General features: G+C 38.4%; 1 protein-coding gene across 4 annotated transcripts in view; it reads left to right on the top strand.

Annotated features, from left to right (window-relative positions):
* The window catches only part of ssbp2b (single stranded DNA binding protein 2b), a 384,293-nt gene that overhangs the window by 83,866 nt on the left and 287,646 nt on the right, over nt 1–12,781 (top strand). For all 4 annotated transcript variants that reach the window (XM_087999746.1, XM_087999743.1, XM_087999738.1 and 1 more), the window contains exons 2-3: nt 7,867–7,939; nt 11,404–11,465. In XM_087999746.1, coding sequence (XP_087855872.1) covers nt 7,867–7,939; nt 11,404–11,465 — 135 coding nt within the window. The remainder of the gene's footprint in view (nt 1–7,866; nt 7,940–11,403; nt 11,466–12,781) is intronic.

Raw genomic sequence — 12,781 nt, 5'->3', positions numbered from 1 at the left:
CTTTGGAATCTGCATCTATGATTATGTGAAGAATTTTAACTAAATCCTACTATTATATTGTAACAGATTGATTAAATAATTCAAACGAGGTTCACTAATTAAATGTCTTATCTATGTCTTATGCATTAACAACTGCAGCTGCACACTGTATCTCAGTCTAGGAACCTTGAATCTACAGAGCTACTATTGTTCTACTTGTGAAGACTACATTAAACAAATATTTTCCCGAGGTCTCTAACTAGTGTCAGCAATGTTCTACTGCTTTAGCCATGGGCAGCTGTTGGCCACTTTGTGCTGCTCAGTCATGTGCAGCCCTAATAGAAATGGAGTTGGATTTTAATGATTGCCTAATCTAGTATATAAAAATGACTGACTATTCTGCATTAAAGTACTGAAATCTTTTAGTACAGCTAATAAATTGTCCTTAATGTCCTCATAGATAACTGATGCTTTATAAATGCCAAATATGATTGTGATCAACTTTCCTATCTTAACCTTTTTATTTGAACCAGTAATAGGTTTAATGTACTTTAATAACTTTGCTTTATACTTTTGTTTAAACACACAGGCCCCTGAGTACAGGCCTGGCTGCTCATGGTTCTTGTAGCAGGTTCTGCTGCATCTACAAGGGTTCATTAAAATCTTTCCAGCTCAGTAACTTTATTTTTGGTGCCTGGGCATCCTCCTGATGCAGGAATCAGGGCCCTGTGTATCCCCATGCCCACTCTATCTCGGACGATGGCATTGGAGGATGAGCCAGGACCCATCCGTCAATGTCCAGCAATGGAGGAGCTGTAGGACCCATGCAGCGTGACCGTCTCCAACTTGGAGGTGGTGGATGTAGGAGTGACAGTGCCGGTTATGGCAGAAAAGGAACACCTACCAAGACTCCAAGGACAACGTCAGACCGCGGTGACTGGAAGAATAGAAAGGGTGAAATGTACAGAGAGGGAAAGATGAACTTTTGAAGCTGCTTCAGTTTTAGTAATATCAATTTAATAATTTATTCAGTATTTTACCATTTATACAATTTAGTCAGTAGTTTATTCTGAAATCAAGATGGCACCGAATCGTGGTGACATTCTGTTTTTCACTGCACCTAGGTACAAGTGACAATATTAAAATCTAAATTCAAATCAAAATTTTCATTGTTAACAAAAACTGATAATATTTTGATCTTCATTTGGATGTTACAGTAGCAAATACTGTGGATGTTGGAAATCCAAAATAAAAACAGAAAATTCTGAAAACACTCATCAGGTCAAGCAGCATCCATGGAGAGAAAAATAACGTCAACTTTTCAGGTCAGTGATTTTCATTAGAGCTACAGCAGATCAGAAGCTGGCTTTAACAGCTTTGTGGGAGTTCTGATGAAAGGTCACAGACCTAAAATGTTAACTGTTTTCCTCTCCACAGATATCACTTAACTTTGGTGGTAGTCCTTTTACTCCAGGATGACAACCCATGTTGGAAAATAAACAGCCCTTAAATTTTATCAGCTCACACATCAAGGCCTGTAAGAGAGATGCGTGTTTACTTGTGCATTTATAAATCTAAGTGATGCAGCTGGGGTCAACAAACTGCTTCTGTTCAGGCTTCTGGCATTTGTTTCTTCTTGAGAAGCCAGTTTTTATACTAGCTAGTGCATCTATTTGTTCCGAATTGTAATCATCATCTGTGACGTTCTTTTACATTATTAATTTTGATATAACGTCTGAGATTGTGTTTGAGTGTGCCTTTGTATTTCTTCTAACAACCTGTCTTCCACTTCCCTTTCCAGCTCAATGACTGGGACTGTTACTATGGCATTCTGGAGGATTGCATGTACCATCTGACAATGCTCCTCCTCCCCATCCTATGCCTTGACCAGTATAGTGTACTATTTTCAATGCCATCTCAATAGCTTTATCAGTTGTGCCTATTGCTTTTAACCTGTTTTCTCTTAGGTTTATCAGACTTAGCTGGCTCAGCTAACCAGTGTGACGTTAAAGGATGCCTTGAACACCAGAATCATGACCAGTGTTGACTTTGAAATAGACCAGCAGCTTGTTTGCTCAAAGCTGAACTTCCATTTCAAGCCTTAGTCTAAGAGCAGACCTAGAAGCAATCTTTCAAAGAAATATTGAGTCTGCAACTTGCATATTTCATAGAAACTAGGAGCAGGAGTAGGCTATTTGGCTGTTCAAGCCTGCTCTGCCATTTGGTATGACCATAGCTGATTGTCTATCTCAATGCCATATTCCCACTTTCTCCCCATACCCTTGATGCCTTTGAAATCTGTATTTATCTCTTTCTTGAATATACTTAGTGTCATGGTTTTCACAGCCTGCTGTAGTAGAGAATCCTATAGATTCACTACTTTTGGGTAAAGAAATCTTTCCTCATCTCGGATGCTAAATGGCCTATCCAAATCTTAAAACTCTGACTCCTGGTTTTAGATTTCCCAACCCAGGAAACATCCTCCTAAAGATAGTCTGTGCAGCCCTCATCTTGCAGAGATTTGAATCAAGTAATTACAGACCAGACTGGAGTGCCCTCATCTGTTTTCCAATTCCACTCCAGAAGGATTTGGAGAACACATTGAAGTTGGAATATTGGATATTTCTAACGAGGTAATTGGATTCACCAAGAAGAGGGGCTGGTTTAATGAAAATGACAAAGAAATCCAAGCTCTGCTCATCATGCTCATGGGAATCAACCAGCCAGACAAGAGAAAAAGACAGCATGCAGACAACCATTGCCTATGCAACATCCTTCAATACAAACTGAGAACAATCCAAAATGAGTGGATTCCTCTTGTTGATTCTGAGTTCATAAGCTTCTAAGAAGCACTAAAAATTGTCTATGGATCAGCATATCAAACCAAAAACCCTCTGAGAAGTGCTGATAGCAAGACACTAGATGTTAAGGAGGCAGTCCTGGATTGCTGGTCAGTATACTCTTTGAAACACCCTTTCGTGCTACCTACACTGTACATGATACTGCCATCAAGTGTTCCAACAACAGCCTGTCAAAAAAAGAAATAGATGAGTGCCCAGTTGAGGGGGAAACTGTGACTGCTGTCAACCAGAGAACAGCAACAAAATCTGTGGAATTGATATATCGTGGAAACATGGTGGCCCACCTTTCATACAAAAATCTCCTTGAGGTTTTCATGAACTGTTGGGAACCAAGCCAAATTCTACAGGACCTTTCTGATATTGTTATCATAACCTTATATTGAAAAATATGATGCTGGAAAAACACAGCAGGCCAGGCAGCATCCAAGGAGCAGGAGAATCGACATTTCAGGCATAAGCCCTTCTTCAGGAATGAGCAAGGGCTTATGCCCGAAATGTCGATTCTCCTGCTCCACGGATGCTGCCTGGCCTGCTGTGTTTTTCCAGCGTCACATTTTTCAACTCTGGTCTCCAGCATCTGCAGTCCTCACTTCCTCCATCATAAGCTTATACACAAACAAAGGAGAAAATTTTAATTGCTCCACCTTTAGTGAGATCACTATCTGTATTTCTGGGAAGACTTTTGCCATATTAACTCCAAACAGGCTTGTTGTTGCCATTTGATGTTAAGCCGAGATTGACTTTGAAAACTCCTTGGAAAAACTTGGATGCCCACTAAGGTTCCTGAACATGATAGAAGCAGTTTCATGAAAATTAGTCTGGACAAGATGAGCACAACAGTGACCTTTTGAATCCCTTCCAAATCTGTAATGGCATGAAATGGGGATGTATGGTAATCCTGTCTTTATTCACCATCCTATTCAGTATGATGTAGCTGCACGCAACAGACAACTTTAAGGAGGGAGACTGTGTGCATTTGAACTGATGGAAGTCATTTCAATTTAGGGCACCTTCAGGCAGACATATGAAAATCTCAACCATGAACATTTCCTCACCGATGACTATGATCTCCTGGCCCCCAATCAGTCAGATCTATAAGGTCCAACAGCTCATTTTCTAAAGCTGCACAACTCTTCAGACTAAGGAATCATTTTAAAGAATCAACCTACATCCCAAGAACACCATCAAGCATTATTATCAAGGGAAGCATGTCAACCATTTATGTATATGAGGAGTGCCACCATAAGCAAGGAAGTGTACGATAAGCTTTCTAAAGCAAACAGCTCATTCGATAAAATCTACATTGAGTGTGGAGCAACCACAACTCAACGGCAAACTGTACAAAACCATAATCCTCACCAATTTTGTATTGGTGCTGAGTCATGGGAGCCGTGTGCTGACATGTGCACCTTCAATAATGCTTCCTCTAGCACTGCTGATGCAACATCCTCAAGGTCTACTGGCAGCACCACATCATATACATTTGAAGTTCTGGAAATAGCTGGCATCACCAGCATTGAGGCCTGTTCCTATAAAACTAATTGTGTTGGGTTAGTCATGTTGCCCAAATGAATGACCTGCCTAAAATAGTGTTGTACAGAGAGCTGACTACTGTAGTTTGTATTGTATGTACTGAAGTTTAATAAAGGCGTTTAAGAAAAATACTAATCTTCATTATGGAGCATGACTGAACGAAGCACTTAATTATATAATATGTTGTGGACGTGCTGGTGTTGGACTGGGGTGGACAAAGTCAAAAATCACATGACATTGGATTATAATCCAACAGGTTGATTTGAAACCACAAGCTTTCGGAGCCTCGCTCCTCCTTCAGGTAGCTAGAAGGAGCGAAGCTCCAAAAGCTTGTGGTTTCAAATAAACTTGTTGGATTATAATCCAATGTCATGTGATTTTTGACTTTACAAAATATGTGAGATACTTTTAAAAGCATGAAGAATAAATTCCTTCCCAAATGGAATTCACTCAGTTTGAAGAGCTATGACCCTCAGTGGTTCATCAGAGTGACTTGGGGGAAAAAAAGGCCTTGTGCTAAGACTAGACAATGACAATACAAAAATAACTTTACAAACCACAATTGCAGTGGGCCAGTCAAAGAAGAGATTAAAATCTTAAGTGAAAAAGGATCTGGAAACTGAAAATGAAATGAAGATTCTGTGAATGACTATTTCTTCCAGTCAAAAGGGCATTCATTTGAAACATGCCTTTTCACCAGAGATTTCTCAAATAAAATAAATTGCTTAAATATAGTAAGATATAAGTTGTGAAGGGAATTAAAAGGCCTTAAAACAAGTTAGGCTATTTGTTTAGATGGTTAACCAGAGGGTTAAGAGACACTAGCAAGTAAGTGTGTGAGACACTGATGTTGAGTGTGGGAGGATGTCAACTGATATTGTTGTGGACCATTAGATTGCCAAAAGGGTCATGTGAAATATTCAATATATTTGATGACAGTAGATCTTTAGTCTCCCATTCTGCATAAATTAATGAAGTTGGTTATCAGAAATAAAACTTGCAATATCGTTTGTGGAATGATACAACCAAACATCAAAACAGCTGATTTTGTGGTGGTGAAAGCATTCTGAAGTGTGTGATAGCATTTTTGGATAGAAGAAAAATAATAAATCCATACAACATAGTCATAATGGTACCAATAGTCTCCTGTGCCTGTTTAGTAGAGCTTTTTGATTAATCTCTGTCCCTTGCTGTTATCCTAGACCTCTGCTTTTCTTTTTATCACTGAAGTGGTCAGTAATGATTTGAAAGGAAAAGATCCTAGCTGATGAACTTTCTTGATTTTCTTCAGCTAAATGAACACCCAAGTGCACTGTGGGAAGTGTGTGAGGTGGTGTACTCTGACTTTTAAAAGACATTTGATAAGTTCCACAGAAAAAGTAAAAATAGAAATGGATAATTTTCTGGATGAAAAGTAGGAAAAAGACAAAGACTTAAAATACCTACATTTAGAAACTCGTAATCAAATTTGTGAAATACGTCAAATGAAGAGGGACAGTGGAAACGACAGAACCAGTAAAGAGATTGTAAATTAGTTAGTGCAAGAAATAAAACTGGCAAAATTGTGAACTTTAATATAGAGGAGTGCAAATATAAGTATAGGAAGGAAAAATAGATGACATGTTTGCAACATGAAGTGTGAACAAAACCTTTGATCAAGCTGGTACAGATCTAGGGACATTAGCAGATTCAGTGCTAAATGTGTTCAATCAATGCAGTTGCAGCAAGCAAAAATTGAACATAGCTTGGTTTTAGTCAGGAAATTGTAATTACACTGTAATTGCTCTAGCTGGCCCCACTTTAAAAACTGATTCCAGAAGTGATATATCAAAACGTCAGACATTTAAGCACTGGAGGAATTGGGTCTTTCAACATGGGGGGAGAAAAGGTCAAGTGAGAACTAAACTCTGAAATATACAAAATTATTCATAGTATAGAAAATGTTAGAATTGAGTATAATGTTAAATTAATTGATAGAAATTAATAGCACATTAAATTTAAAAGAACTAGGGAACACAGAATCAAATTTGTAAAAGTAGATTCAGAAATGTCAGGAACTACTTTTTAAAATACAGATCATTTGGAATAGACTACCAGACAGAATTATGGAGGCAAACCACCTGGAATAATTGAAAGTAATTAGATGTTGAAAAAGTTAGTATTGCATGAATTGGAACAAATGGCAATAAACTTGAACGTTTGTGAATATATTGACTACTTGTTGTCATCGTTGAAGTGTAGCAAGGGTTGTTGGTAAAGGAAGAGCCAGAAAGATGAGGGAAGTGTTATCTGTGTTTATTTGTTTGCAGTTTGGTTTTCGCAAACATCATCTATAATGCCTGGTTCTTGGTGAAATAGCTTGTTTTTGGAATTTGTTTGCTTGTTGTAGAAATCTACAATGAAGTCGACATTGTAGAATATATTTTGAAAGATCTGCATCTGAGCAGAGGTCAAACCGTGGAATTATCTTTATTGTTCTGCTAGACATAGAGAAGGTCTTCTATTGCACATATACCATAGTTTAGTGACCTAACAGTGGCATTCTTGTGCCCTCTTCCCACAGAACAGTAGCATTACATGCATTGTATTCACGGTATCGACATGATGCTTTTTCTAAAATGGAAAATATGCTTGTGATTGAAAATTTCATTTTATAGGGTACTGACTAATGCAATTGCTTTAAAAACTGTGTTGCTTTAAGAGCTTGATATACTGATAAACTAAGAGCCAAAATATTTAGTTCTGTACAGTCCTACAGAAGCAATGCTGAAAGGATGCATAGTTGTTGCACATAAACCTGTTGAATTTTCAAGTAAATTTAATCCACGTGATTCAAGCCATGTTACTGAAAATGCCAGAAATCATGAAAGGCACTTTCACCAAATGAAATTGGCAGGTGTTTATCACACAAACATAATGCCACATTTTCCCTGCATTTCAGTAAGTTTCTGTTTCAATAATGGTAAACGTCAAATAAAATCTAATACAACACCACTATTATTATAACATTCTGAATTTATTCTGCTACATTGTGTAAGAGTCAACATTTCAGATGGGGGATACTTGCTCCTCCATTCATGGAATGCTTTCTGGGCAATGGTTTCAAGTGTTGATTATTTTCCCTTACAGCTTCTGACTCAATTTTGACCAATTATAAAAAAATGGTTTTTGAATTCGCTTGTTATACATGGATATAAACTGCAACAAAATTGAAAATGAACACTGGAGTTTTGATAAAATGTGTCTATTAACTCAGAATTCAAGACATCACAATTTTATTACCCTTTTGCATTAGTGCACAATCAATATTTATTTGGCTACTGTTAAACTTTTTTTTTTAAAAAAAGTAAGATGTCTTTGTTTTCTCATATGGGAACATTATTAAAAGATTGTGACTGAGGTGACGAGAGCATGGTTATGCAGATAATTTTAAGTTGAAAACTTTATTTATTGAAAATTGATAATGCAATGTAATAATTTGTTTATATTGCAGGTTAGCACTGTATGTATATGAATATCTACTCCATGTAGGAGCACAAAAATCAGCACAAACATTTTTATCAGAGGTGAGCATTCTTTCAAGCCTCGTTTTACTTTTAGTTGTGTTTAAGAATTTTTAGCCCTTGTGAACTTGTAGATTCTATCTTGTATAATAAATTATTAGAATATACCTTATATGGAACATCTTTTTTTGAATACATATATGCTATGCCTGTTATTCATAGAAGTTAAAATAAGTTGGAATGATTTTGAAACCTTGTCAGCTTAGATAAAAATTTGAAGGACTTCTTCTGATATTTTATTTGCATTGATGGAACTAAGTTTTGTTTAATTTCTCTCCAAATCAATGCAGAAGCCTCACAATGTGCTAGACTTTCAAGCTGGCAAAAAAGGTGACATCTCAGCTCAGGCAATATATTAAAGGTATGAGGTTAGAGTCCATCTGTATCCTGCGTCATGGTAGCACAGTGGTTAGCACTGCTGCCTCACAGTGCTAGAGACCTGGGTTCAGTTCCCGCCTCAGGCGATTGACTGTGTGGAGTTTGCACATTCTCCCCGTGTCTGTGTGGGTTTCCTCCGGGTGCTCCGGTTTCCTCCCACAGTCCAAAGATGTGCAGGTCAGGTGAATTGGCCATGCTAAATTGCCCGTAGCGTTAGCTGAAGGGGTAAATGTAGGAGAATGGGGTCTGGGTGGGTTGCGCTTCGGTGGGTCGGTGTGGACTTGTTGGGCCAAAGGGCCTGTTTCCACACTGTATCTAATCTAATCTAGAGTCAGACTGGTTCTATTTCCAAAGTAGGAATTTATAAAATGTTATATGGATTGACTGCCTACAGGTTGTGTGCTTTTTGAACAAAAATAGAATGTATCTGTAAATACATATTGTCCCACAGACGTACGTGTGTGTTTGAGTGAGTGAGAGAGAGAGAGAGAGAATGTGTGCATGTGATTAGCGTGAGTGTGTGTGTGATGGAGTATAAGACTGACAGTGTGTGTGCATGGGTGAGAGTGTGGGGGGTGTACTTGTGAGAGAGAGAGAGGAGGAGAATGTGAGTAAGTGTACAGTGTAGTGGGGTCACCTGTAGTGTGCCATAAACCCAAGGTCCCGGTTAAGGGCACCCTCCTGGGTACCAGACTTGGCTATCAGCCTCTGCTCGGCCACTCTGCATTGTTGCATATCCTGAAGTCTGTCTTGGAGGGTGGTCACCTGAAGATTCGAGGTCGAATGTCCCTGACAGCTGAAGTGTTTCCTGACTGGAAGGTAACATCCCTGTCTGGTGATTGTTGCGTAGTGTCCATTCATCCATTGTCGTAGTGTCTGCTTGGTCTTGCCAATGTACCATACCTCAGGGAATCTTCGCCTGCAGCGTATGAGATAGACAACGTTGTCCAAGTCACATGTGTACATGCCGTGCACATGGTGGGTGGTGTCTTAACACAAAATGGTGGTGTCCATGTCAACATTGACACATCTCTTACAGTGGTTGCCATTATAGGGTTGTATTGTGGTTGATATTGTCCTGAAGGCTGGGCAGTTTGCTGCGAGCAATGGTCTGTTTAAGATTTGGCAATTGTTTAAAGGCAAGAAGTGAATGTGTGGAGAAGGTCTTGGCGAGGTGCTCATACTCATCGATAACATGTTTCAGCCTGCAAAGAACATGGCGCAGTTTCTCCACTCCCGGAAGTACTGGACAATAAAGAGTACCCAGTTGGTTGAATCCAGTGTCTGTCGTCTGAGGAGGTCATTACAGTATCTCGCTGTGGCATGTCAGAACTGGCAATCGATCAGTTGAGCATTGTACCCTGTTCTTAGGAGGGCTTCCTTCAGCACCTTCAGGTGTCCATCGCGTTCCTCCTCATCTGAACAGATCCTGTGTATGCACAGGGCTCGTCCATAGGAGATGGCTGTTTTAATATGTTTAGGGTGAAAGCTAGAAAAGTGCAGCATAGTGAGGTTATCTGTGGGTCTGCGGTAGAGTGAGGCATCTCAGTACATTCAGGGGATCATTTGCCCTCTGATCTTCAGGTGACCATCCTCCAAGGCAGACTTTGAGATATGCAGCAATGCAGAGTGGCCGAGTAGAGGTTGATAGCCAATTTTGGTACCCATGTGAATAGCCTCAACCGGGACCTTGGGTTCAGGTGACCCCATTACACACACACTCACACCCCTCACAGGCTTGTACTCCATCACACTCTCACACACTCAACAAGCATGCACAGACGCAAACACACACGCACACACTCACTCTCTTTCACATGTGTACACACACAAAAGTCTATGAGAGTGAATTTGCACTTGCAGACTTGTATTTGCAGATACATTCTATTTTTGCTCAAAAAACACACAACCTGCAGGCAATCAATCCATATAACATTTTATAAATTCCTACTTCGGAAACAGGACCAGTCTGACTCCAGATTAGGATACAGACAGACTCTAACCTCATACCTTCAATACTCTGTCTGAGCTGAGGTGTCACTTTTTTTTAATAAAACCTTAAATTACCTCGAGAATGTGACTTAAAAGTAGTTCTGAGATTTACATATTAATGAATCGAAACCTGCAATCCATTCTAAAAGATGACAAACTTAACAGCAATCTAGATTTGTTCAATATATCGTTTTAATTGCATGACACTGATCTTTTGCTATTAATACTGTGTCTTGTGATCCTGTCCCACTAGTTACCTGACTAAGGAGCAGTGCTCTGAAAGCTAGTACGTCCAAATAAACCTGTTGGACTATAACTTGGTGTTGTGTGATTTTTGTTTTTAAACCTTGTCCACCCCAGTCAACACCGGCATCCCCATATTATATGGAAGAAAGACTATGAATTTCTGACAAATCTGGATGCACCTCTAACATTTTGATGTGGTAGAAGATCACATTTTTAGAGTATAGGATGGTTTCGTGTATTTTCGACATTATTGTTAATTGTTCTTCTGAACCTTTATATAAATTTCTCTAATTTTGGCATTCCCAGTCTTAACCATTTGGCTCTACCTTCAGTTCCCAAGGCTGAAGCTCTGGAATATTATCCCCATACATCTCTGCTTCGCTACCTTGCTTTCATCCTCAAGGTTAAAAATCTCACAACACCAGGTTATAGTCCAACAGGTTTAATCGGAAGCACAGTAGCTTTCGGAGTGCCACTTCTTCATCAGGTGGTTGTGTAGCCACAACCACCTGATGAAGGAGCGGCGCTCCAAAAGCTACTGTGCTTCCAATTAAACCTGTTGGACTATAACCTGGTGTTGTGTGATTTTTAACTTTGTACACCCAAGTCCAACACCAGCATCTCTCAATCATTCATCCTCAAGGCACTCCTTAAACCTATTCTTTTGAGTAACCTTTTGATTATCCGACTTAATATCTCCTAATGTAGCTCAATGACTATTTTGTAATGCTCCTGTGAAGTGCATTGGGATGTTTCATTATGTTACATCTTTGTTTTAAAAATATGAGTTTTTGTTCCAAATTATAGTGCACCTGTTGGTGTAATGGTATGATTTAAATTTGTTTTTTTAGATACGATGGGAGAAAAACATTACTTTAGGGGAACCACCAGGATTCTTGCATTCGTGGTGGTGGTAAGTTAATTTTAAAATAATAAATATATTTAATTTGTTCCCTCTAGTATTTTGAAATGAAATATCCAACTGTATTTTAATATATTTAGATTTTTTAACATCAGTTTTGTACACTGAATATATACGGCACTGTTAAAAATGCCCAAAATTAAAACAAAGCGTTGGACATACAGAATAAGGCTGGCAGTATCAGTGGGGAGACAAACAGAGTTAACATTCATTCTAATGAAGACGACTCTTATTTCATTTGAAATGTTAACTTTGTTACTCACTCCATAAACACTTCCAGACTTGCTGAGTATTTCCAGTACTTACTTTTTTTTCAGATTTTCAACATCCGGTGTCTTTTGCCTTTATGGTAAAAATGTCAACCAATTTTCATGATTTAAATAGATGATACAGTTGTCGGATTCGATTTTGATATGCTGACTTTTGATATAACTTTTGTTTGCATTACCAACTGAGTTGCTCAGATATGTTGGCAACATAACCAATTTTGATAATGGTGCATATCAGGCATATATGTACCGTGTATGGAGAATGAGATTGAGTAACATACCAGCTATGATCAAATGGCAGAGCAGACTTGATGGGTCAAAAGGCTTAATTCAGCTCCTATGGCTTATGGTCTTAATAACAGCAGCCTGAATATAGAACTTCTTCAGTTGGAACTTTTGGACTTTTATTTTTGATGTTCAAATGCATAATTCAATTGATTCATGCATGTTTTTGTGTTTTTTTTAATTGAAGGTTTTATTGCATGTTTATTTTAAAAGTCCTAATCCAATTTTAGCTTCAATAACTATTACTGTATTGATGAAGACAGACAATAGGATACGAAACTTAAATGATAAAATCACGAGATGATTAAAATCTGATCCTTTCATCTTTTGGATCTGGGTCAGGATCTAGCCAAATTGATGGAATGAAAGACATCTCATTGTGTGTTGGCATCACCGATTCTAAATGAAGTAAACGTGAGCAATTGCTGTTTTGATGTGGCTTGCATTGGTCATAATTGCAGCACAAGGAAGGAAATGGTAAATTGTAGCTATAGAAATTATATGGTCTCTAAACTAATGTATGTTGAAATTGAAAGATGTGTTCTATCTAATACCTGGCTTTAGAGTGTCTACTGCACACAGTGGATGACAGAAATGTAAAATATTATGTTCTCCATCACTGTCATGTCTCTCTTCAGTCCAACAACAAGCTGAAAATGTAAGTTTTAATAGAAATGCCTGCACCATTATTTGAAGAGCATTTGACTCTCATTATCATATTCAGCCAAAATTATTGGTGAAAATAACATCACT

The sequence above is a fragment of the Chiloscyllium plagiosum genome, unplaced genomic scaffold (assembly GCF_037043375.1).
Source record: "Chiloscyllium plagiosum isolate Xiang-an unplaced genomic scaffold, Cpla_swu_hap1 HiC_scaffold_2, whole genome shotgun sequence".
Taxonomy (NCBI): Eukaryota; Metazoa; Chordata; class Chondrichthyes; order Orectolobiformes; family Hemiscylliidae; genus Chiloscyllium; species Chiloscyllium plagiosum.
The sequence above is the reverse complement of the archived record's forward strand: the minus strand, read 5'-3'. Positions and strand labels throughout refer to the sequence as shown.